The sequence below is a fragment of the Microtus oregoni genome, unplaced genomic scaffold, assembly GCF_018167655.1.
Source record: "Microtus oregoni isolate MIOR12 unplaced genomic scaffold, Mior012 000015F_ref0000493, whole genome shotgun sequence".
Lineage (NCBI taxonomy): Eukaryota > Metazoa > Chordata > Mammalia > Rodentia > Cricetidae > Microtus > Microtus oregoni.
In genome coordinates, this window is record NW_024543074.1 from 43,586,225 (window position 1) to 43,613,121 (window position 26,897).

Here is a 26,897-nt window from a genome sequence, read left to right on the forward strand (position 1 = left end):
CGAGTGGAAGTGTGTATCATCTCAATTAAAGGGATCGATTGACGCCATATTTTACATTCAACGAAACTTGTGAAAAGATCTAAGTAAATTATTGTAAAATCTGAAGGGTGGAGACACTTGTACTTCCCTTTCTCTAAAGTTTTACTTAAAAAGTACATGATATCTGTACTTATAATTAAAAAGCATCAAAGATTTTAGATAAGGCAAAATTAAGTTTGCTACTGAAAATAGGATTTTAGCTACTAAATGATACAGTAACCATAAAGAGTATATAAAAAGTATATAAACTTGGCAGCAGCAGCAGTGGGTGTAGGAGGGACCGGAGTCAAATTTCATTTAGCCACACTGAAAAAAAAAATTCTTGGAGATGTGTTTATGTAGCCCAAGTTGGCTTCAAACCTGCCACGAAGCTGAGGGTGAACTTTAACTTCTGATCACCACCTAACTGCTGGGGTTACAAGCCTGTGCCACTGTGACAGCTGTGAGAGCTGCACAGACTGAATTAGGCCTTCTACAAGATAAGTGAGCACTCCAGCTGAGCTGCATTCCCAGCTCCATACTCTGAATTCTTAAAGCTTCAACTTATGTTAGATGAAAAAGTACTTCCACAGCACTCCATGACACATGTTTGCACATACACACACACACAGTAAAAAAACTAAAAATTTAAAAAACTTTTCACAAGTTGTAAAGTGGCATGTATATTGTCTCTATATGAAGAAAAAACATACATAGTCACTGAAAATAAATAAAAGGTTTACACCAATGAGCACTACCTCACAAGTGGAAAGAGAACTATGCTTCCTTCTTCACTGAGTTCTCTATCAAATGACCTTTTTGAAAATAACAAACTATACACAAAAGAAAAAAGAATACCAAGATACTTACAGTAAAAACCAACAGCTGTAGGCAGCAAAAATAAAGCAAAATTATAAAAAGTCAGCAATCAAATCAAACTATTCAGTAGTTCTGCAGCTTTGCCTGCACTGCGATTTTGATCTAGTAAGAACTTTATGCATACAGACTCAACATAGCTGAGCTTGACCGACAAACATCAATAAACACTGGCTAATGACACACAGTCATTGCAATCAAGTGTGTGGACAGAGCTAACTTTTAGTATTGCTGTTAAATGTAAGAAGCTGAATTTAAAGCTTGTAATAGTTTTTCCCAACAAAAATACAAATAATATATTACTGGATAAGTCTTTCACAAAGTTGTGCATTTGGGGGTTTCAAAAGTGAGCTGATAGGTGTATCCAGCTGTAACATGACATGCACACACATTGCAGCCTCAGCTGCATTAGACTTTCTCTAAGCAGATTTAAAAAGCATCTCACTGTCCTTCCAGGATGCTCTCAAGGAAAGAACTAAGAATCCAATCTGAGAGCTATCTGAGAAGTACCTGCTCCTCAGGGCGGATACAGTTCTACATGTGGAATACTGTCCACCTCCTCCTTCCACTTCTCACTCTTCTTTCCCTTAAGTCCCTCTTTATTCCTTCAGCATCACTTTCTAATTATTTACCCTATTATTATTTACTATTATTACTATTATGATGATAATGATGTATACATGCATGTAGAGGTCAGAGGATGGCATGTAGGAGACAGTTCTCTTCTACCATGTGGGTTCCGACAAAAATCTGGTTGTCAGACTTGGAGGCAAGTGTCTTAACTTTTAACAGGCCTTGTGCTGGCCTGTCTTCATCCCGAGAATCTATAAATGCTTGGGATGGCAATATAATCATAAAAATCAGCAAATCAGTAATATCATATGCCCTTTCTAAATAACTGCTTTCAAAAAACATGCATATTTAGATTGTTCTCTGGGAGTGTAAAAATCTTTTAGTTGTGAATCTTCTATGGAGTGTAAGAAACACCACTGTAGAACACCTACATACAAAGTAAAATAGATTTTGATTCTACCACAAGATGAACATGAGAAGTCATTAAAATGCGCTGAAAGTGAGCCAGGCGGTGCTCTGTGAGTTTGAGGTCAGCTTGGTCTACAAAGTGAGCTCCAGGACAGCCAGGGCTGCTACACAGAGAAACACTGTCTCAAAAAAACCAAAATACCAAAGGTGCTGAAAGTGTTGATGAAAAATAGGGGATCTTAGCTTGAGTACTTGAGAGTAACACATTAGAGTAAGAAGCAGCTGACTGGACATGCAGAGAGAACCTACAGGTGGTCAAACACACGTAGGCAAGAAATGATGAAGCAACAGGTTGTCAGAACAGGTGGTTAGAAAGAACATTCATCTACAAAACACATCCTCATCCTGGTACAGGCATTTCCTCTTACGTCACAGAACTGAACCTAGCCTGCTTTTTCCCTGCCTTTGTGACACGTTAGTGCTCACCTTTCCTGAAAGCAAATAACTTAACATACTGGCAGCCAGTTTTGTACTTATTTCTGATTTGTCTTCTGACACAACCCTTTACAGGAACTACTAGAACTTTCAAAGTGAAACAATGATTCATTAAAATCTCTGCTTTACAGTCTTGACGGCTTACAGAAAGAATGATGCACAACACCAACTTGCTGTGTGCAGAAACTCTAGCATGAGCTGGGAATGGGAGGAAGCAATGTACACAGCTACTTTCACTAGTCTGGGTTTTTGTTAAACCGTGGGAGCTTTTAGGCTGCTATATAATGTACAGTACAACCTTCAGTAAATGTTTTCTCTTATGTTGAAGGGTTTTTATTTAAGTTGCCATAGGAAAACACAAACTTTACCAATACACTTGTATTTTCTTTCTGGCACTGAAATATATGTGAATGAATGCTGTTCCTTTAAGCATTAGAACAAAAAATTTAAGTTGAATCAGAAACACTCTGAGGGATCATTTCCCCCATCTTTCCTTTGGGTGCAATTACATATTCAGTTTTTAATTTTTTTTCTGGAAAAGAAAAGTGGTGTATGGCATATAATCGGTACTTTACAATGAGATTTTTAGATCATGGTCTTATGTGAAATTTTATGCCTCTGGGCACCAACACATACAGAAAACAACTTGATGCTCCATCCTGAAAACCATTAGAAGGGAAAACAATGTTATACTATGATAATAATTCTTGACCAAACCAAAACCAAGTGTCTCCCCCCCCCCCCCCCCCCGCAAAACAACTTTAGCTTCAGGTGCTGAAATAGATATAATTTTACAGTCATTTATTTTCATTCCATCACTCATCAATTTCTGAAAACTATCACTGATGCTCTTATTATGAAGTTTTAATTTAGAAAGAAGTAACCTGCTTTGGTAAAAAGACATAATTTTCCCTGGCTTATTGCATGAACCCAAAAACCAGAGGTAAACTCTGCAGGCAAAACCAGTATTTATGACACAAGTGACTGTGTATTAGGTACCACTTTGGCCATATGACATCACATAGAAACATTACCTGAAGGATTGGAAAAGTCCAACATGCTGGTGGTGGGCTGCAAGAGATCTGGGCTGCTGGATGAGAGCGTTCCAGGAATTGGCATTATAGCCAGGCTGTGCCTACAGTGCCTGGTTCCCACAATGCTGTCATCTTGTGATTGGCTCAGGCCTCCATCACTTCAAAAGATAGATATATATCACTTTCAAGTATTAGAAGGCACTTACAAAGCAAACAATTTGGATTCCTAAGCTCAAGGTATAACAACAAACTCAATTCAGTGTAATGACTTAAGCAGTTAAGATTAAAACATTTCAGCAACCAAAAAGAGTAATTATAATGAAGAGACAGCAATGAAATGTTTTTGAAAATTACATTAAAATGAAATATAAAACGGAAGTAATTCTACTATATCACAAATAATGTTGAATTTGCTTCTTCTGGTTTTGGCAGAAAAACTCAATCTGAATGTTTAGAGACTGCTTGAAATTTGCCAGTCTCAAATTTCAAATATATTTACTAAGCTATACATAGCCACACAACAGGACGTGTCCCCTCCAAACACATGATAATCACAAGATGATTTAAATCAGTAAGAAGAATTTGTTCCCTTTTTAGGTTTCAAAAACACATATTAACTAAAAAGCCATTACCTAGGGCAACAAGAAACTTTTATAACACTTAGAACTGTTACATAGGTAATTCTAAAATCATAGAAAGGAAATACATAAACACTGTCAGTTAAACTTTGTATATTTCCAGTATTTGTTTAATTATAAGTAAAACTGTTCTAGAGAACTTAGGATCACAGTGCAAAAGATTTCCATCATCACCAAAGACCAAAATCAGAGTTCTCTCCCTAAACTGACTTATGTTGAAATATGTTCCTTAGTATCTGTTCTCATGTAAATTTTACTCAGCACAGTCTCCTGTCTTGTTTTTGCTATACAAACAGGATCACAGAACACTTACCAATTATCATGGCAAAGATTAAACTACAACCTACAAAAACGAGCGATATGGAATATATAGAATATATTAAAGCAAAATATAAGATTTAGGCAGACTATGTAATGAAACAAAATGGAGAGTAACATAGTGTTAATAATAGCAAGAAAACAAGGACAGCCAGGACAAGAGAGAGCTGCATAGTCAGGGAGGCATGAGGGAGTGGAACACTGTAATGGCAGACAGACTGTTAGTTAGCTGGTTGTCTCAGGTCCTTTCTCTAGCTTGCCACTGGTTGAAGAGCTAAGTCAGCTAAAGTAGATGAAAAATGGTATTCCTGTTCTTATGAAAAGAAGTCAAGTACTTTTACCAAATTAAAATAAGAGCAATTCAAAGCTGGAGAGGAGGAACATTTATTTTAACTGACACAGAGAAGTAGAGGCACAACAATACAACTGATAGAAATGATGCTAGTTATTCCCAAGGAGAAACATCAGTTTACTCTTGGGAGAAGAAAGGTTTTATTTGGTAAGCAATTCCCGCTTACCCTAAACTACCTCTCTACAACTTGGTTTGCACTGCTGGCTGTCAAAAAATAAACATTTTAAGATTATTTAAGAGAAGATAAGAAAAGCTGTCAGTATTTGAATCAGAAAAAGTAGAAAGACATGTTTAAGCAATAGTCTAACTGATTTCTGAAAACTCAGCAATTTTTGGATTCATAAAATTAGGTAACTGAATCCAAAGACACAAAGAGGTGATCTACTCTTACTAACAAAGTTGAAGAAAGTACAAAACTAAAAGTAGAATTATTTTTTGGTACAGGGTCTCTTGTAGCCTTGGCTGACTTTCAACATTCTAGTAGTGAGAATGAATTTGAATGCCTGATCCTCCTGCCTCCACCTCCAAAGTGTTGGTATTCCATGCTTGCAGCACCACATCTGATTTATGTGGTGCCTAGGATCAAACCCAGAGCAGTCAGATGCTGGGCAAGCACTCTGCCAGTTAAGCCATGTCCCCAGCACTAAGTCAGAATTTTTGGTTAAAAGGACTTCACTATAAAGTTTACAAAATAAAGTTTTTTTTTTAATTAAAAGTCCTTATCTAGCTATACTCATGTAAGGCAGGCTATAAATTCATGGTACTTAGGTGTGAGCATGTAGACATGAAAATTCTGTCATGCAGAATTCAAGCTATGACAGGAATGAAACAATTGGCAAAAAAAATCCATGCTTAAAGTTTAACGGATAAAACCTATTTGAGAAATAATTATGTCATTTCTTACCAAAACAGTCTCCTGAGAGGTGATGCAGTAACAGAAACAAGACATTTTTGAAAAATTCCTCAATAATTAGTTCCCTAACGCTAAACTTATTTAAAATAAAAGTAATTAGCTTCCTTATAAAACCAAAGAGGGCACAAAACATCACTAATGTGCATATGAAAAATAACTTCAACATTAAAAGCAAACAAAAAATATACTGACATTTGGAGAAAAAAATAGTTCTTGATGCACAAAACAAAGCAATGTTATTTCTAGGAAGATACAGAATAAAAGTTGAGTGATTAAAAAAAAAGGAAATCTGATTTTGGAACAGTCTAATATTCTCCAGTTAATAAAAGTGTACTTTGATTATAGTTTACAGATGTCCCTCAAATCAATCACTCAGATCAATAACTTATTTTCATTGCTTTTTAGGAATAATTTTTCACTTCAAAAGTATGTAATTGTTTGAGACTTAAGTGTTATCTACTTTTACCTAAAGTATCTATGGCTTTTTATATTCTTTCCTTCTTGCTCCTCCTCTGGGGTCATGTGGGGAGGAGTGGAGTTTGTTTTCCGCCAAGCTGGAAAACTCAAACTCAGAGGTCAGCCTGCCTCTGCTTCCTGAGTGCTAGGATTAAAGGTAAACACCACCAACAACTGGCACATTTACTTAATTTTTAATTTCAATTAAAAAAATCCAAATATTTAAAGTAAGAAACTTCGAAGATAAAGGAAGAAAAAGGGAAAACTTATTTGTACTTTATAAAAAATAAAAAACCCAAAACAGACATCTGGACATTCGTCCTTGTTAATTTTCGTGTCTACATACTATTTAGCTAACTTTCTTTCTTTTCTTTTTTTTTGTTTTTTGAGACAGGGTTTCTCTGTAGCTTTGGAGCCTGTGTCCTGGAACTAGCTCTTGTAGACCAGGTTGGCCTTGAACTCACAGAGATCTGCTTGCTTATGCTTCCCAAATGCTGGGATTAAAGGCATGTGCCACCACCGCCTGGCTTCTAACCACTTTCTTGTACTTGGACTTTTAGTATACTTTTTTTTTTTTTTTTTGGTTTTTCGAGACAGGGTTTCTCTGCGGCTTTGGAGCCTGTCCTGGAACTAGCTCTGTAGACCAGGCTGGTCTCGAACTCACAGAGATCCGCCTGCCTCTGCCTCCCGAGTGCTGGGATTAAAGGCGTGCGCCACCAACGCCCGGCTAGTATACTTCTAACCCTTGTGAGGATCACTTGACTACAGGAGTTTGAGGCCAGTATGAGTAACACAGCAGGACATCACCATCAACGAGCTCTATGGAAAAGGTGCAGCATCCTTAGATAAACAGCTATACAATCACTTGAACTCATTTTCTCTCTTATCTACTGATGCCACAGTGATGTTTCCCCCTAAATGACTTTTAAGAGTTCTTCAGAATGGGGGAATCTCTGTAGTGGTTTGAATGAGTATGTCCCCTATAGGCGTAAATATTTGAATACTTGGTCCCCCAGCTGGTAGTACTGTCTAGGGCGACTTAGATAGTGCAGCCTTGCTGGAGGAGGTACATCACCGGGAGTAGACATTGTGTGTTTATAGTTTTCTTCCATTTCCTGTTTGTGTTCTCTGCAAAATGGTCAACGCTTTGGATGAGTTTCTGAATGCTAGGCTTGTAGATTTCCCTACATCTAGCTAGACTGCACACTTTTGCAAAAAAGCAATCATTTGCTGGATGTGGTGATGCATACCTGTTTCTAGCATTTGGGAAGAAGAGGCAACAGGGCTGAAGAATTTGAGACTAGGCAGGACTACAGAATAAATACAGTACATGCTGGAACTACATGGGGAGTCCCTGCTTCAAAAAAGTCAAGAACTAGTGCTATGGTTTAATGGCAGAACATTTGCCTTGCATGGGAAATCCTCTCAAAAATTGCAGAAAAAATTATCCAAATTCACTTTAAATGATTTGTATCAAAATAATAATAAAATATATGGTCTCAAAAACAGAGTCAGACAGATAAAAATGAGAAACTAGCTCTCACAAAACTGGCCTCAGAAATCTGTATGATTCTAATTTATCTTTTAGGATTTCAGCAACTGAAATGATTGCCATTTTATGCTACATGAATAGAAGACATGCGTAACACGTTTTTATTCATGTTTGTATTTAGCTAACAGCTTCTTGTGGCACAGAATGCAAAAAACCTCAAAATGCCTACTGATTAATAAATGAAAAACTAAATAAAAATACATTCTGAATTTACACACACCCATTTCTAGTAGATTTTTCTTCCTTTGTTACTAATACAAAGTTATCATGTGGGAAATGCTCAACTAGCTGCTCCTGGTGACAGCAACTTCGTCTCCTGCTATGAACCAGTCCACTCTCCGGAGAGTATGAGACACAACAATGTACACAATCCAGACCAATCCATCAAGGCTTCTGGAAATAAAACTCAAGACATTACCTGCTTAAAGAACTCGCCATGTGAATTATTTTCTGCTCTCTGGCCTCTGGATTTGTTTCCCTTTCCACAGTGACCTCTGGTCATCTCAAACTCTCCCCGACCTCTTTTAGAGTGGGTTACAACTCTAACAGTTTCTTCACCCAGCTTCAACTGGTCTCAGTGTTTGTGATATGTACAATATTAAATATTTTTGCTATTTTAAAGTTATAGTTTTCATAACCTACTCACAGTAATGAAAGCAGTGACTTAGAAATGAACAAGAATGAGCTTTAAAGTGGAAGTATAAAGCAAAGCCATCTGATGCACCAGTTTCCAGTAAGTGACAAATTGAAAGAAGAGAAAATTTGTTTCCCTGGGTAGAAGAACTCAGGAAGAATATGTCCTGATCTTTGAGATTTGTGTATGTGTGTAATGGGGGCATACACAGCTTGTGTGTGGCCATATGTATAGAGAGACAGTAGTTGGCATCAGCTATCTCCTTAATCCCTCTACACATTTTTTCAGACAGGCAACAGAGAATCTCTGGAACCAGAGATTACCAGTTCTGCAAGGTTGGATGGCTAAGAAGCCTCAGGAATACATCTATTCTTTGAGCTCCTGCCACTGCGTGATATACAGACAGAATGACTGTCTGGAAAAACCCAAATATCAAAAAATTCACCATTAGAATTCAGGATAGAATAAGTAATGCCAGCAGAAAAAAATGGCATTTAAAAACTCAAAAATTACCAGCAATAGATGTACCTCAAAATTTAACATCCAAATTTATAGATAGTGATTGAAACTGAACTCGAAACATAAAAATACATAAAACAGTCTTTAATAAAATTCACAACACTAAAAGCTACTATATAGTGACAAAGCCACAGAGATAATGCAGAGATTTTTAGATTTTACTCATGTATTATTTAAAGATTTTATGATGTATAAAACAAACATGATTCTTATCCCTACAATAAAAACTTCACTTAATATGACAATCCAACACAATAGATTGGTATTACCTACCTAAACAGTTTTGGAGGCAAGATACTAAATCGTGTTTTATCCAAAATTTTTCTGATTTTGTTTCTTCCACCTGAAACAGTATTTGCTTTAACTTTCTTATTTCCTTTCTCCTGTGATGTCTGTTCAATATCCCCTGGGACATCTTGGATTGAATGGCGATTACTTTTTTTTTCAGCAATTTTGGGAATATGAGGTATACCAGATTTCTCTTGTTCAGTCCTACTGAGCAATTCTTTGAACACTGTGGAAATAAACAAATTCATCATTTTCCCTTTCCTTACTAAAATGTTTTTACCAACACATTTTAGGAATAAATACCATACCATCAGGTTCACACTCATTTTAAAATCATCTGCTCGATCCCCAAAGTGATAAAATTAAGTCATTAGGAATAACAACAACAACAAAAAAGGTATATTGTTAGCGTGTGTGAAAATGTGCACTACTAAATTAAATGAGATCTCCTGGTCCCATACCACAACTGAGCTGCATCCAGCCTGAGAGGATGCTTTTCTTTGTCCTTTCCCCTTTCCTTCACTTCTCTCTCTCCTTTCTTGCTTTCCTCCCCACCTTCCTTTTGTTGTGTTGACACAGGATTTTGCTTCACAGGTTGGGATTGAACTCTCAGTTATCTTCCTGGCCTCCCCAAGTGCTGGGATTACATGTATGAGCCACTCCACTGGGCTTATTAAAACAACAACAAACAACAGCAGCAGCAACAACAACACACCCAACAGATATTAATTGTGCATACTTGTGAAGATCAGGATGTCATTCTATGCATTCATGCAACATACATCATCATATCTTTCATTTTTGCACTCTTCCTCAATCTTTCCTAACCTCTAGAAATCTTACCCTGCCTTCAGGTGAACACTGCTCTAGCTGCCACAGAAGAGAGACAACGCCATACTTGTCTTTGTGTGTCAGACTGGGGTACCTTAGCATAATGTCTTTCAGCTCCATCCACTTTGGCCAAGTGTCAAGATTTGACCTCTGTTTTGGCTTAATATTCCCGAGTATTATATATCATCCTTTAACCTATTAATGGGCCTCAAGATGACTTCTAATCTTAGCTATTTGTAAAAGCAGCAAAAAAAAAAACAAAAACAAAAACAAAACAAAAACAAAACACAACATGCAGGTATCTCTGGTTCCTGGCTCCATTTCTTGTGGCTATCCACTGAGGAGTGAGACAGCACCATCACACAATAGTTCTACTGTTTAGTTATATGAGGAATTTCTCATTCTCTCTACGGGAGTTACATTGCAAATGACAGTGTAAAGAGTTCCTTTCCTGGCGGTGGTGGCGCACACCTTTAATCCCAGCACTCGGGAGGCAGAGGCAGGCGGATCTCTGGGAGTTCGAGGCCAGCCTGGTCTACAAGAGCTAGTTCTGGGACAGGCACCAAAGCTACAGAGAAACCCTGTCTTGAACCCCCCCCCCCCCAAAAAAAAAGAGTTCCTTTCCTATGGGAAGCAAACTAGAGCCTACCCTGTGGTCAGGACAAAGGTAAGGCAATCCTGAGGGCACAAGCGCAGGAGGGCTGACTCTGCGCCCCCCTTGTCTACCATGTGGTGGCATATGTGCATGAAAGATGCCTTCCCCTCCACACCCATTACTACCTACAACAGGTGAGAGAGCTGGCCCTAGGGTCACAACAGTGGGAGAACTAGCCCTTATCCTTACCAGCTGCACCCAGGAGAGCTGAGCCCATGCTCCTCTCATATATCCCCTATGGCAATCAAGAGAGAGAGAGTCCTTGCACCTCACCTGGCAAAACAGTAGAGCTGACCTTGCTCCCTGCTGCAGGCGGCAATGGGTAAACTACATGGGGCAGTGCTGGAGAGCTTGCCTGGGTAGTAATAATGAGAGACTGGTGATTTATTCAACCCAGTTACCACCCAGGCCCAGAACTAGGACTATGAGTTGGCCAGTCCCAACATCCACATCATCTATGAACTGCAGGAACATGTGAATGGGACGAACCTACAGATCCAAAACAGCAGGATCTCCAAGACACAGGACAACAAGATATCCAAGAGGAGCTCCAGTGAGAGCCCGTTATCAGTGGCGTAGCAGAAACCAGAGGCGTCAAGCCAGGCCAAAGACTTGTGGTAGTGATGAATGGACTAAAGGGTAAACTGTGTGACTCAATGGGCCACACTACAGCTTCCACGACAAGACTATTTTCTCTCATTTGTTTTGTTTAGTTTTTCTTTTAAATTTGGTTTTGTTGAGGGGAGGGAGGTTCTAAGGGCAGAGGATGATTTCAAGGGGATGAGGAGATAAGTGGAACCAGAATGTATGATTTAAAATCCACAAAGAAACAAAAAACGTTTAAAAAAGTTACTTTCTCATACAACCTCTTCATCAACACATGCTATAGTTTTTCTTCTGTGTTTAAAGATAGTTATGACAGAAGATAACTGTGGCCTTGATTTACAGTTTTCTGATGGTCAATAATATAGAGTACTTTCGCAAATATTTGTTTGGCCATGTTTGTTTCTTCTCTTATGAACTGTTTGTTTAGATAACTTACTCATAAAAAATATTGGATGACTTGTTTCTTTTTTCCTTTTTTGGAGACAATGTTTCACAATGTATCTCAGCCAGGCCATGAATCCTGACTCATCCTCCAAGTCCTGTCCTTTCATTGCTTTGTTTTATTTTTTGGAGATAGGATTTGGGTAGTTCACGCTAGCCTTGGAGTCTTAATCCTTCTGCCTCCACCATACCAGTTTCTTGAATTTTTTTTTTATACGGTCTGGATATTAAACTTCTGTTAGAACTGCCAAATATTTTTTCCCATTCTGTGGGGTCTTCAACAAAGACAAGACTATAGTGCCCAAGTATGATGCAAACATTTAAAAATGACATTAAAAATGAGATTAATTTTATGTGTACATATGACTGTCTGCCATACATCTGCATATGTTTGCTGAGTCCAGAAGAGGGCACCAGATTCCCTGAATATGGAGTTACAGGAGGATATTATCTGACGTGGTGGTTGGGAACAGAACTCAGGTCCTCTGGAAGAATAGCAAGTGAGTGCTTTTTAACCAGTGAACCATCTCTCTAGCACCAAGAGAAACATTTTACTTTGCCTTCAAAGTATTAGATATCTTTAGGATTCATCTTTGAAAGATATTTTGCTTTACTAAATTAAAGTCCCTTTCAGCTTTTGGTTTTCAATTTTCACCTTTGTTAAAACCACCCGGCAAAGATACAAACAGTTTTTCATGCAAGGCTCTTCTCTTGACATTCAGAACCAGGAGCAAAATTTGCAAGTTTTCCTGGGTCTCCCTGAGAGGAAGCTACAGCTCAGTTCTACCTTTTGAGAAGGTCTGTGAGAGCTCCAGTTCGAAAAGGTGCTGCTGGGGTGCTCTGGTCTTTGGTGAGAAGTGAACTACAAACAATGAGTGTCCCTAAGAGTTGTTTCTTTCTCACTGATTTGGGTTTTTTTCCTTTTCTGATTTTTCTGTTCTTGTTTCAAGAGATGAGGTTTTAAATCACTAGACAGGTTTTCTGCCCCTTCCTTGAATCAACTTTTCTTCTTCATAATCTGAAAAAGATAACTTATTGATCATCCTCTATGCCCATCTTCTGCTTTTTCTTACACCTGATGTCTGATCCGACTTTATGACAGTGCCAGTTATTGTGAACACTATGAAAAGATAAAAGTGCTCCCTCCATTTCTACAAATGCTTGTTTGAGGTCGACTTTGGTGTTCTGCTTGGCTGACGGCATTCTACCTGGGTTAAGGCAGCTCCCACACTTTTATAGTACCATGTAGTTCCCTATCCTTGACCACAACCAATGTAGGATCCTGGGAGGACAAAAGTATTCTTACTACCCAGAGGCTCTTAGGCATGGCTTCCCTGCCTCCTACATCCAAAAGTCTTCTTTTTTCCCCAGGGTCCATGTTGCTAATACTTGGTACCAGTCAGTAAATATTTCTGTTACAGGTGCAAAGAACTCTCAGGTATTAGATCCTTAAGAATTGTATAAAACACACTTGAGACAGAAAACTTGGGAGAGACTTAATTTGCTTAAGGTGACAAAGTAAAGCCTGCTTTCATATTTTTCAAAATCGGAATTCTTTAATATGACCTAAAAGTTGGCATTGGTAGATAGTGTAAATCCCCAGAAAGTAAAAAGCTCTGAAGGCTTCTTTATTCAGCACTAAAATATAAGGCTGGAAAACTGTCCAGCAACAATTTAATTTGAGGTAACTGTATCCAAGGCACTCAGATGAAAATCTCAAAATACTTCATTTTCTCTATGACTGAACACAGTTTAAAGAAAGACAAGCAAAAGTGAAAAGTAAACAAAACAAAACCCCAAAACGTATCGGGGGTGGGGCATACTTCTAGGATTCTGTCATTCTCATAGCAATCTAATCATCCTAACGGGATTTTCTCCCCCTGTCTTGAAGAACTCCTAAGTGGTCTTTGTTTTTTAATTGTTATTCTAGACGTATTGGTATTGTTCTCATGATTTTAGCCAAAATTCAATGTAGTTTCTAAAGCAAATGGTAATAAATTTTTCATAAAAATTATAATATCAAATCAATTAGGTATATTTGATTAAAAACACAAACTTTATTTTTTTAAATAAAGATTTATTTTATTGTTAGTTTATATGTGTGTTTTACATGCCAATATGGAGTCAGATAAGAACAAACTGGAGTGACAGATGGTTGTGAGCCACTACGTAGGTGCTGGGAATTAAACCTGGGTTTTCTGGAAGAGCATCTAGTGCTTTTAACCACTGAGCCATTTCTTCAGACCCCAAAGCACAAGCTTAATACAGGTTTTAATCAGATATAAATAAGAAAAACAAAACAGCCCAGGGCTGGAGATGCAGCTCAGCTGTAGGGCACTTGGGCAGCATATGTAAGGCCCTGGGCCCAGTCTCTCATACCACAGCTACTAGAAATATTTCTACAAAGAAAGGAGGACATGTCGCTTACAAATCTCTTCACAGGTTTCAAATGTTTCACTGAATTTATCTGATGAAACAACTCTGGCATTTGATTAACTGCAGAAAGCTAGCTTTGTACATTTGAAATGTGAAAGAGACTGGTTATGACTTCTGAGCTTTATTCAAATTATTCAAGTTTTATTACTGCACTCTGCACTATATAATATAGTACACAACAAAAGCTCAATGGATACTTTATACATAACTGAAGCTGTATCTGTTTCCATAAAATTTAGATTATATAAAAATTATAGATTATAAAAGCATAAGAATCAGCATCATACACAAAAAAAGCCTTTTATTCTGTTTCTGATTTTCAAAGACAGGATTTCTCTGTGTAGCACTGTCACGAAACTGACTCTGTAAACCAGGTTGGCTTCAAACTCACAGAGACCCACCTGCTTCTGCCTCCCAAGTGCTGGGATTAAATGTGTGCACTACCACTGCCCGGCAGAAGTTTATATTTTACTATTATCTACCTCACTGAAAAAAAATTTCTTTTTTTTTCTAAAGATTTATGTATTTATTATGTATATGGTGTTCTGTCTGTATGCCTGTCTGTAGGCCAGAAGAGATCACTAGATCTCATTATAGATAGTTGCGAGCCACCATGTGGGTGCTGGGGAATGAATTTAGGACATCTGGAAGGGCAGCCTCTGAGCTCTCTCTCCAGCCCCCTTACTTTTTTATTTGCACAAAATAAAACAAAACCTTACCTCAGTAGCTTTTACAACAAAACTTACCGAAAATGTTGGTCTTCACAGTAAGTGCAAGATGAGTATTATTCCTCAAAATTTCAAGAGCTTTAACAAATGTAATATTCTCAAAATTTTGTCCATTGACTTCCATTATCTTGAAAATATATTTAAAATGCAAATTAAAAAGAAATAGTATTAGTATCACCTATTACTTCATAAGCTTAATATTAGAAAAACCAAAATAGAACTTGAATAAGTTACACCATATGCAAGCAATGATTACTGTTTTTAGAAACTGGACTTTTGTTTCCCTGTACTGTATAATTTCCAAATCTTCCTTCATATGTATTTTAAAAGGTAATTTTCTTTGGGATCTCAAATGAGATGACTCAGCAGTCAAGAGCAAGAACGGCTCTTGTAAAGGATGCAGTTTCAGTTCCCACTTGCATGGTGCCTCACAACCACCTCTAACTCTAATTCTAGGTGATCCAATACTTTCTTCTACCTCTGTTGGCATTAAGCAAGCATAGGAAACAAATTCAGGGAAAATATCCATACACATAAAATAAAACGTAAAAAGGTGGGGGAGAATAAGATGGGGACTGGAGAGATAGCTGAGTGGGTAAAAATGCTTGCCATCAAGCCTAAATTTGATCCTCAGTACCCAAACAGTGAAAACAGAGACTTGATGTCTTGGATGTCCACACATGCATTGCACATGTATGTGAATATGAACACATGCATACACTAAACAAAATTACATATATATGTATAATGCGTGTATGTGTGTGTATGTATGTATGTATGTTGCTGGATATAACAGTGCATGCCTAGAATCCCAATACTAGGGCAAGACGACTGAAAGTTCAGGGTTATATAGTCAGTCTCTGTCTTAAGAAAAAAACAATCAGATTTGTTATTTTTAACTAATAAAAGCACCAGGTAGTCAACCCAAAGCAGCACTATTATGATGGTTTTTCTCCAGGTGAAAAACTGCTTACTTTGGCTGTGCCTTATCACTACACAAAAAGCTTCTTGGAAGGAGAGAAAAACTAAAATGAAGTAAATACCAAGGGTAAAGTATAAAAAGTTAAAAATCAAATGAGCAGAAATTCAGCAGCAAATAAGCACAGTAGAGAAGACAGATCTCAGCAGTGACAAAAATTCTCAAAGGTAAAGAGGACACAAAACAATATATTAGGAAAAGAAAAATCAATAAAAGGAAAATTCAGAATTCTAAAAGGACACATCAGGCCTAGAGTGATGGTGCACATCTTTAATTACAGTGTTCTGGAGGCCGAGGCAGATGGATTTATAAGTTTGAGGCCAGTAGGGTCTACGGAGCAAGTTCCAGGTCAGCCAGAAACATGACATTTGAGATTCCATCTCAAAAGACAAAACAAAACAAAAAGATTTATATCTACATACCAAAATGTCATAGCACTGAAGAGATCCACATTTTAATAATTCTCAGTGACAACTTTGAATCTCAAGGACAGAGAATAAAGATGTTTATGTGTAGGAATCAATAGTATAAAAGAAAAATAAAGACTGATTTTAACTTCTATTATTAGGCAACAATATGATAAGGTGATATTTTTCTGCAACCTCAGTGCTCTTAAGGAATAAAATCATAACTTTATACCACACTGAATAAAAATATCTTCAGATATATACAAACTTATGTTTGTAAAATGAATAATAATAGGGAGGTATGACCTAGACAAAGTGGATCAAGGGAAGATGGATAGAAGAAGCAAAACCACAATAAATTTCATTGTTAGGAATGTAAGTTTTGGATTTCATAGTCTGATGGAGGAAGGTCATTGGTTAAAAAATAAACTGCTTGGCCCTCATAGGTTAAAACATAGGTGGGAGGAGTAAACAGAACAGAATGCTGGGAGGAAGAGGAAGTGAGCTCAGAGGCCATGCTCCCCTCTCCCGGGGCAGACGTGATGAAGCTCCGACCCAGGATGGACGTAGGATAGAATCTTCCCGGTAAGCACACCTTGGGGTGCTACACACATTATTAGAAATGGGGTAGTCCAGGTGCGAGAGTTAGCTGAGAAGAGGCTAGATATAATGAGCCAAGCAGTGTTTAAAAGAATACAGTTTGTGTGTTGTTATTTCGGGGCATAAGCTAGCCAGGCGGCCGAGCTGGGTAGCAAGAATGCAGCCCACAGCTCCTTCAACAACAGTCCTCTCACCCACCGTGAGAAATATCTTTAAAAGTTTTATGATGAAATACTGGAAAAAACATAATACATTAATTCTAGGATACTGGCTATTAGATATTTTTAATGAGTAGATGGAGGAACAGGCCAATTAAAAAAAAAAACAACAACTCCCTTAAGGAACATCAAAGGATTGCTACGTTTTTTTCTTCTTTTTGAGACAGGGTCTCACTGTAGCTATCCCTGGCTGGCCTGGAACTCAGAGATACACCTACCTGTCTTTGGCTCCTGAGTGCTGGGATTAAAGGTGTGCATCATCATGCCTGGTCCCCTACTTTTATACCTCACCTTCTCCCTCGGTTTCTGATAACCTGAGCATTGCAGGCTGTTTAGTGGCTTCTATTCACTATGTAGCAGCAATAATTCTTAAGTTTTTAATACCCAAAAATACTTTTAGGGGCTTGAAATATAGTATAGTAGAATACAGTGCTCACCTATCATGTCTGAGGCCATGGTATTTAGGTTCAATCCCTAGATACACTCTCAACAAACCAAATCAAACAATAAAAACAACAACAAACGTGTGCACATGTCTATTTTTAGACATTGCCAAATGATGATCATACTGTATGTGAATTTAAGGTCAGCAAGAAAACAGTTCTTTGGTGCACATGAGAGTCATCTATAAAGCTTTTGTAAAAATACACATTACTGGGGCAAGGATCGAAGTTGATGCTGACTGCTTGCCTCACAGTTGTAAACCTTGGTCTGATCTCCAGTATTAGAAAATAAAAACAACAAAAAATGGCAACAGATTCCCAACTGTTCTGTTGAGGATATTATTAAGACTGAGACAATCCTGGAAATTACATTTTATGCAGAAGATACATTATATCACACTTTGAATTAGGACACACAATAGCTACTTAATGACTAAAAGCATAAACCAACCAGGTATAATGGCACATGCCTTTAATCCCAGCACTGGGAGGCAAAGGATTTCCTGTGAGTTCAAGGCCAGGCTGCTCTATTCCATATTGAGTTCAAGGCCAGCCACGGCTATACAAGTGAGACCTTGTCTAAAAACCAAAAAGAATAACAACAAACAAACAAACAAAAAAAAATCAAACAAATCCCCAAAAGAATAAATCTCTACCCAATTCCTCCCATGTCTCAGTTTCTCCTGGTCCCTCATATAGTTCTCTGCTTATAAATGTAGCTGTGGTACCATATGAATATTAATTTGGTGACATGATTTAATCTTCAGCAACTTACATTTGAAAGTACTACGAAGCATCTATTCTATCAAACTTGTAAGGTGCTAATTAATGAACATCTTTCTGGAATATTCTGAAGTTGTCAAGGAAAAATTTCACAATCCTTAGAAAATAAGAAGGGCTATTCAAAGTAGGCTATACTGATTGTGCACTGTAGAACACATGATTTTCAACCCTCTATTACAAAATTTTCCATCAAAAGTAATGAATATATGTTAAGTATTTTAAAAATAAACCTTATTTAAATGTTAACACTATGGCTGGAGAGATGTACGATTGGGAAAAAAGGGTAAGCAGTGCTTGAGGAACAACACTCAAAAATTGTCTGTCCTCTGGTACACACACATTATCTTTCTCTCTTAACTATCACCTTCCCCCAAAGATAAGAAACAAAAGTAACAGATGTACTGCTTATAAAAGTTTTTCTTTAAGTGTGGGATTATTTACTTACCTGATCACCCCGTTTCAGTCCTGCATCAGCAGCTTTGCTACCAGGGTCTACGCATTCAACAAAAACACCGAATCCTTTCTCACTGCCTCCATTAAGGCTGAAGTGCAGCGGCGACTCACGGGACGCCTTCTGTAGCACAACTTGCCTCCACTTAGCCTTTGCAGCACAGGCAATATTCAATAACCTGAGATGACCATTCATTCTCTGTGAAGTAGAAAAGATTACAACAAACATTTATGTACCTATTCTTACAGGCTTTAAAAAATTCTACATTGGTTATGATTAGAACCAAAACACACAGACTACAGAACATGTGAACAAAACTGGAAAGCGTCCTTCCACTCCAGAGCACTCAACAAAATTCCTTAACAGGGTTTTAAAAGACTTTTAGATAATGAAAGGTTATTCCTGAATGTTCAAAGTTCTTACCACACTATCTTGCATACCTCCTAGCTGAAACAGAGTGATTTCCTTTCTGAATATTGTCTAATACTCAGACACATTCAGAAAATATTTAACTCTTTTATAATTAGTCTAATATAGTCAGTAATAGTCTAATTTGAAGTTCTATTCCTATTTGAATATTCAATTATTCTCAAACAGGTAATGTAACATGTTTGTGAACATGATATGGCTCTAATAAGCCAAAGATCTTTTTTCTTCCAGGGCAGGAATCAAATTCTATACTTGTACATAATAATAACATTGAGTGGAAGATTTCAATAAATATTTGATTATTTGTTGGGGGTGGGAAATCCCGTAACTCAATCTTTCCTTCCAGTGTCTCTTAAATAACTACACACTGGTACTGCAAGAGCTATATGATGTTGGTGTGCCTCAATGGTCTATTAGTCAAGTTCCCCAATCTCCGCTCTTGTTTCCTCATTTTGCATGGGGTAGATATGCTGCAGGAAAGTCTACAGGAACTGAGAAAGAAAGGGACCAGAGTCGCCACTTTCTTCCTTCCGTGTCCAACTCAATTTACTCTGGGAACTATGCTCCTGAGAATTTTCTCTGTGACAGTTTCTTTTCAGGTTGTTACACTGACTACCTCATTGTAGTCTTCACATAACCTCTCATAACTGGAGACTAAATTTTTTTTTATTAAGATCTAAGGTATAAAGCTGATACAATCTGTTCAAGTACACAGTTCTAACTGGAGGATAGCTCCAAAACAGAAATGAACATAGAAGATACACCGATTTTTATTTTAGTGAGGAATTCTCATCCAAAAACAGATCTGGGAGAAGACAGAAGTTCTTCTGAGTTGCTGTTCTTGCTGAGGGAATAGAGAGACCCCTGAATTATAAAAAAAAATTCTTACTGTATCTTCCAGATTTTTTTCAAATTCTTCTAGAAATCGAGTCATAGCAGGATCACCTTCAAAATCATTAAAATGGTTATTTACCCATAAGAGTACAATCCGGGTCACCTGTGGAAAGGAGAAAGCACGTGGTTATGTGAAGCATTCATTCACTCTTGAGCTTCATTTTACACAAAAAACGTGTTCTAACAGAGGCACAGTTTAATTTCAATGGATGTTTCCCTTGGTTCAGAAAAAAGTCACGAACTGGGATGTGCATTTTACATGTGTCTTAAATACAATCCTCTGTCTGTTGTTAAGTGAAATCAGTCATTTCAATTAGAACACATCATTGAAAGTGTTTCTACAATTAAGAATGTACTTGACTAACATTTCTAAGAAAAACAAATCTAATACTTCATTAAATGCTGTCAAACTTTCAAAGTGGTGAGATAGTTTATTTTGTCCAACAGGTTAAGTAAAAAATTAAGACATGTGAGTGAAAAGTGGTATACTTCATTTGGTTTTGAGTGAACTTCCATATGTGCAATCATGATGAACATATGCTTCTTGGCTATGCATAAATCTTCTTCAAAAAAGTGTTTATTCCAGTCATTTGTTCGTTTTTTAATCATGCTGCTTTGTCTTTCTGCCCTTCAGTTCTAAAAGTTCTTTATGTATTCTGGTTAGTAGAGCCTTACTGAATCTGATTTGCAAATCTGTATGTTCTGTTTTAAGCATTTTTTTTCTGTTTTATCCATTTTCATATTTGTGTGGGGCATGCATGTGCAGGTCTGAGGTTGATGTTGGTAATTATCCTCCATCAGTCTTCTACCTTATTCACTGAGTCAGGGACTGTCAATCAAACCCAGAGCTTGCTGGTATAGCTTTTCTTGCAAGATAGCTTACACTGGGGAGCCCTATTTTCATCTTCTGAGGCTGGAATTGTAGGCTGGCTGCCATGCTCACCTGGCATTTACATTTACATGGGGTCCAAACTCCCATCCCGATCCTTGCCCAACAAAGTATTTTAGTTACTGGGCCATCTCACAAGCCCCTATTCTTGCACTTCTTGATAGTACTTTTTGATACAGAAAAAAGGTCTTAATATTGAAAGTTCTGTTTATCTGTCTTTTTCTTTTCTTGTTTGTGCTTTGGGTGTCATAGCTGCAGAACGATAGCGAAACCCGAAGTCATTATAATTTTAGTTCTTAAGAAATATTTTCATTTATTACTTAGTGTGTATGCTCATGATATACATGTGGGATACATGTGCCATGGTGTGTACTAAGGTGAGAAGACAACTTTGTGGAGCTGGTTCTCTCCTTTCACCTATATGTGTGTTCTGGGGTTTCAACTCAGGTCACCAGGTTGTTATTCCTTAAAATCCACTAACTGGCTTCATGCTTTAACTATCTGCACAAACTGCCTAATATTTTGGTAAACCCCTAAATACTACTATGGTTCCTGAGTTTAGAGCTAGCTCTATCACAGTCTCACATCAGTCTCTGATTTCTAGTTTTCAAGGCACTTTTCAAGGCACTGAGGAAATGACTAGACATGTTTACACTGACTCACAAAGTTACTCAGGTAAACTTTTTTTTTCATTAAAAAACAACACCCCATGTGATATATATGGTGCAAAAGTGTCTGTTAATAAAATATAAAGGCTAAAGTTAAGTCCATGCCTTTTATATTTATAAACCAACCTTATCCCTTAAGCTGTCAATCTTAAACCATTCCAAAAGCTTGATCCCAACATCCAAAGGACTTTCAAGAAATGTCCTAAAAGTTAACAGGAAATCTTCTATATATGTTGGGTCCACAATAGAATGCTCTTCTATCAAATGCATGATCAGACGTTCAGGTGTTGCCTAAAGATCCAATGAAATAAAAGATTAAGACAAAACAAAACAAAACTCAATTATCTCCCTGTCTTTTAAAGCCTACCACTGGAGAGAATGCAGTCTTCAGATCATAATTCAGAAGCAGCCAAAGCTTAGGGCTAAGAAATGGTAGGAGGATAAGCCCCCAGCAGCATTTGCGCAGCAATGCTTGTTTCTACTGGCATTTGCAGGGCCTAGGAAATTTACTGACTTCTCCCTTGTATGGGCTGTTACTATCACTTCTGCTACAATAGGGCATGTGATGACTGTTCAAGGCAAAGGAAACAGAAGTCAGTTAGCCGGGCAGTGGTAGTGCACAGCTTTAATCCCAAAACACAGGAGGCAGCGACAGGTTGATCCTTTGAGTTTGAGGCCTGTCTGGTCTACAGAGTAAGTTCCAGGACAGCTAGGGGTACACAAAGAAACCCTGTTTTGAAAAAAACAAACAGCAACAACAATAACTTAAAAAAAAAAAAACAAAGGGAGCAAGTAATCTTTCTTCCACATTTAATCTACCTCAAATTCTCTTCTGTCCCAGGCTACAGGAATAATATACAGGTATTTACTTTTCCAGTCTTCCTGCTTGCTGTGTGTGAAATGACTAAATCCCTTACTGTTTGTACATTCAGCATTTTAAAGGCTTATCTACCTCAAAATTTATATATATAGCATATCTATATTTGTGCGTGTGTGCGCGTGTGTGTATATATATATATATTTCCTAGAATTTCTGAACCAATGTTAAAATTTATTAAGACTTTTTAAAAAAATTATTATTATTTTTTGGGTGGTGTATGTGTCATGTGGAGGCTAGAGGACAACCCTGAGTATTGTTCCTTAAGCACTGTCCTTTATTTTTTTGCGACAGAGTCTCAGCAGCCTTGGATGTGCCAAGTAGGCAAGGCTAGTTAACCAGTAATCCTTATAAGCATATGCCATCATGTCTGGCTTTTTGGGAGGTGAGTAGGGTGAGGTGTGCATAGGTGAGTTATAGGCTAGAGGATGACATCTTACTCAAACAGTATTATTATTGTTGTTATTATTTATTTATTTATTTAAAAATATAGTCTTTCACTAAACCTGGAGTTTACCAAGTGACTGGATTGGTTGGCTAGAAAACCAGAGGAACCTTTGCCTCCGCAATGCAAGAATTACAGGTGCTCAAAATCACACCAGTTTTGTTTTTTTTTTTTTTTTTTTTTTTTTTTTTTAAGAATTCTGAAATAAGATCCATGTGCTTATACAGCAAACACTTTACCAACTGAGCCATCTCTCCAACCTCCTATGCTTGGTTTTATAAATGTGGGTTCTGGGGATCAAACTTAAGTTACTAGGTTTGTACTTTATCAGCCTTGCCACCTTTGCAACCCTGCTCTACTACCTTTTCAAAGTGAGTAAACAGAACATATTTAAAAAGAAAACAAATATTAAGTTGGATATAAAAAGCAACTGTGGGGGACAAGGAATGGATGAAGTCCTCTGCTGCTCTTGCAGAGGACTTGGGTTTGGTTCCTAGTACCCACATGGTCACTCACAAACATCTCTAATTCCAGTTCCAGGGGATCCACTGCCCTTTTATGGCCTACACATGGTGCACATACATAAAATAAAATTAAAAAAATCTAACGGTGGCCCTTAAGTTTAAACTTCAATTTGCTGTGCCCATACAAATAATTAACTGATCACAACATCTATATAGTAAATACACATTCATACTGACAATGCTGTCATCTTAAGGTTTTTTTCCCCCCAAGGGCACCCAATGCTAACAAGGTATATAAATCACTTCTATTGAAGGCACTCAGGAATAAGAAAGACTTTAATATAACCTACTTATGGCACAAAGGTTATTCTTCTTTTCTTATCCTCAAAAATATTAAGTCTAAAAACCCATTATAAAACATTATAAAAATGGGTTTATTATTTAGGTCAATCATAGTCTAGGAAATTAATTTATGTGGTTCTAGGATTTACAAGCTAAGTGGCCAACCTTAAAGGAAGAACATCATAGTATTTGTGTAAATCAGTAGACAAGAGTCTGTACAAAATTTAAGTTATATATTTAAACTTTTGAAAAGAGCTCATTACCATGCAGAAGTATGTAAGTTGGATACTTGGAGAAGAGGATCCCACTCTGGATACTCTCCTCTTTGTTGAAAGGCAAAAGACATGTTTGGCAACAGTTATACTGGCATGGTAGAGACTGGTTAAAAACAGCAAATAGTGGGAGGGAAGAGGGGGACGTGGGCAAAGGGAAGGGAGGGGAAACTGTGGTTGGTATGCAAAATGAATAAAATTTAAAAAAAGGCAAATAATTAGGAGAAGATATTAATATATATGGAAGTAAAACACTAAAAAAGTCTGTAAGACAGTATTAGAACTGTATCATATAAACTCATGTTTGTATAATACAAAGTCATATATGTGCATTGATAATTAACATAAATATCTGTTTTTCCAGTTCTGACTCTTGAGAGGCTGTAAATATACAATATATTTTGAATTCCCAGATACTGGCTTATACATGCTATCCTCCACTGGAAAGATCAAGAACTTTCTGGAGAAACTGGTGATTCCAGAGCAGGAGCAAAAAAAGTTCATGAGACAGGCAGATCTCTGAGTTTGAGGCCAGCCTAGTCTACAGAGAGAGTTCCAGGACAGCCAAGGCCACAGAGAGAAACTATCTCAAAACAAACAAACAAACAAACAAACAAACAACAATAACAAAAAAAAATCAAACAAACAACCAACCAAAACCAAAAAACCAGAAACAAAAAATAGGGGTCTTTTCCAAAGACAAAATGATAAATAATGTACATTAACTTATGCATTTTACTTATGTTTTCCTTTCTTCTTTTATTTTTTGAAAGACTCCTGATGCTCTTGCCTCTACATTTTCAGCGTTGGGATGACTACAGGTGTGCAACCAAACCCAACATACACTATTCACCTTTACTATACACAAAGTTTATCCTCAGAAACAGCTCTAAGAATTCCCAAGAAAAAAACTGATATGACATCAGACCATATGCTAAATTGTCCATTTGCCAACTAATAACAACATACTTATTTTGTAAACAAGACTAGCTTAGAAAGAGAAACATGCATGTATTTTCAACTATATTTGCTCTACTTTATATCTAGAGATTTTCAAACAGACAAAAATGACAAAAAATGTAGGAGAGTAAGACACAGAGAAGGGACTATGGAGATTGCTGTTTTGACTGCAATTACGCTAAAGCGTCAGATTTACTTCACTCAATCCTAATTTTATACTTCCTTTGTCTCTTCCATTTTTAATTTAAAGTAAGGTTCAGAGAAGCCACAGCTGATTTCAATGCTAGCAAGAGCTCTGCGTCTTCACTGTGGATTCTATGTGTCTTTGTGGCTAGTTTTTAAATTTCCTGTTCCTGTCTACCTCTAATTTTGCTTGCTTTCTTTTCGTGAACCAACATCAAGGGCTTATACATTTAAGAAGAAAAGATTTGGCCAGTATAATCTAAAGTAATATTATAACAATTTGGGTATTAAATGTCAGTAAGTAAGTATCCTTCATCATTCAAATGTGTAATAAATAACCAGCTGGAAAAGGGACAGAAGAGAGAACACACTCACTGAATTAGACATTAACATGTTAATCATGAATTTTACATTACTCAAAAAAGTGGTTTAAAGCCTTTTTATTTTTAAAGCAAGATGAAAGACTTGAATGAAGCTTCTATAATAAGAAGTTAAAAACAAGCCTGGCAGTGGTGGTGAAAGCCTTTAATCACAACACTTGGGAAACAGAAACAGGTGGATCTGTGAGTTCAAGGCCAGTCTGGTCTCTGAGTAAGCTCCAGGACCATCACAGCTACAGAGAGAAACTACACAGAGAAAAACCAAGCAAGCATGCAAGCAAGCAAGCAAGCAAAAATACCCACCTTGATTACAATGTGTCCTTTCCTGGTTCCACTCCGGTCTAGTTCTCGGTGCTCATGTACCATGACAATTTCTCCCTCTTCCTCAACTTTATGGGTATTTTTTTCCACATGGTTTAAAATTCTCCAATAATCCTGTTGGGCTATACAGACAAACTGTCCAAGAACAACATGTGGACAGTTAATGAACCTATAGTACATGAACACATCACTATGCACCAAGGCAGAGCACAAAGGTAGGAAATCAAACGGCATCAGTTCTTTTCTCACTCAATGTGTTTAACCCTAAACAAAAACCAAGGCAAACAATTCACACACACACACACACACACCAGACCAGAAATCGTCTGAATTCTGCTGTAAAAGGAGAAGTGAACATCCACTTCTCTTAAGACATTATGCAAAGAAAACATGAAGCAGGAATAAGTCTGAAACAAACAACTCACAAGTTCCTATTTCCTTCCTTCTTTGAAAACAGAAAAGAGCCTGAACTGGATAATAAGACTGCATGCTCAAGCAAACAAACATTTATTTGGAACATTCTCTTAAAAATTTGTAGTTTGCTCAATTCAACAAAATTTGAGACAAATATAAAATCTACTTTCTATTGTCAACTTATAGACTACTGAATATCCTAATTCCCAACTAAAGCTGTTTTATTTACAGGAAGAAAAAGAAAAGTAGCTTAGACATTTTCAGGCAAAGAATGAGAAAACACTGAGCAGAGGTCAGCTTACCTGACAATCATCGACTTTGGTCCTGACAACTCCATGCATGTGCTGCTTATCTAGAGTGGGAACAATTCCAAAACTGTTCCCCATGAAGAGATTTTCTATTCTCCCATCTGGATGACTAATTTCTACAGTGCCATTTAAAATGACATACCATGAGTCAAGCTACAAAGGAAAATAAAGGTGTTAGAACCTTTAAAAAATAGTTATAACTTTAAACAACAATATAGCAGAATACATACATCATTTAAAAAGAAAAAAGGAAACCTAGCTTTATTATTCAATAATTAGTCAAGAACACCCTGTGATTTGTCTATAGGAAGCTGCACTGCTGTTGTTGCTGGTTTTTTTTTTTTTTTGAAACAAAGTCTCCTGGCGGTCCTGGAACTTGTTATATAGATCCTTGAACAC

The 26,897-nt window shown here is 37.2% G+C and overlaps 1 protein-coding gene across 16 annotated transcripts in view; it reads right to left on the bottom strand.

The window, feature by feature from the left end:
• The window catches only part of Rapgef6 (Rap guanine nucleotide exchange factor 6), a 172,095-nt gene that overhangs the window by 46,701 nt on the left and 98,497 nt on the right, over nucleotides 1–26,897 (bottom strand). For 7 of the 16 annotated variants that reach the window (XM_041664172.1, XM_041664167.1, XM_041664174.1 and 4 more), the window contains 10 exons: nucleotides 26,493–26,651; nucleotides 25,759–25,911; nucleotides 21,659–21,823; nucleotides 19,971–20,078; nucleotides 18,647–18,850; nucleotides 14,790–14,898; nucleotides 9,060–9,300; nucleotides 5,617–5,628; nucleotides 3,405–3,562; nucleotides 889–903 (listed from right to left, as the gene is read on the bottom strand). In XM_041664172.1, the coding sequence (XP_041520106.1) occupies nucleotides 889–903; nucleotides 3,405–3,562; nucleotides 5,617–5,628; nucleotides 9,060–9,300; nucleotides 14,790–14,898; nucleotides 18,647–18,850; nucleotides 19,971–20,078; nucleotides 21,659–21,823; nucleotides 25,759–25,911; nucleotides 26,493–26,651 (1,324 nt within the window). Of the gene's footprint in view, nucleotides 1–888; nucleotides 904–3,387; nucleotides 3,563–5,616; nucleotides 5,629–9,059; nucleotides 9,301–14,789; nucleotides 14,899–18,646; nucleotides 18,851–19,970; nucleotides 20,079–21,658; nucleotides 21,824–25,758; nucleotides 25,912–26,492; nucleotides 26,652–26,897 lie in introns of those variants that run through there. The other 9 variants (XM_041664170.1, XM_041664176.1, XM_041664168.1 and 6 more) reach the window with 4 other exon arrangements.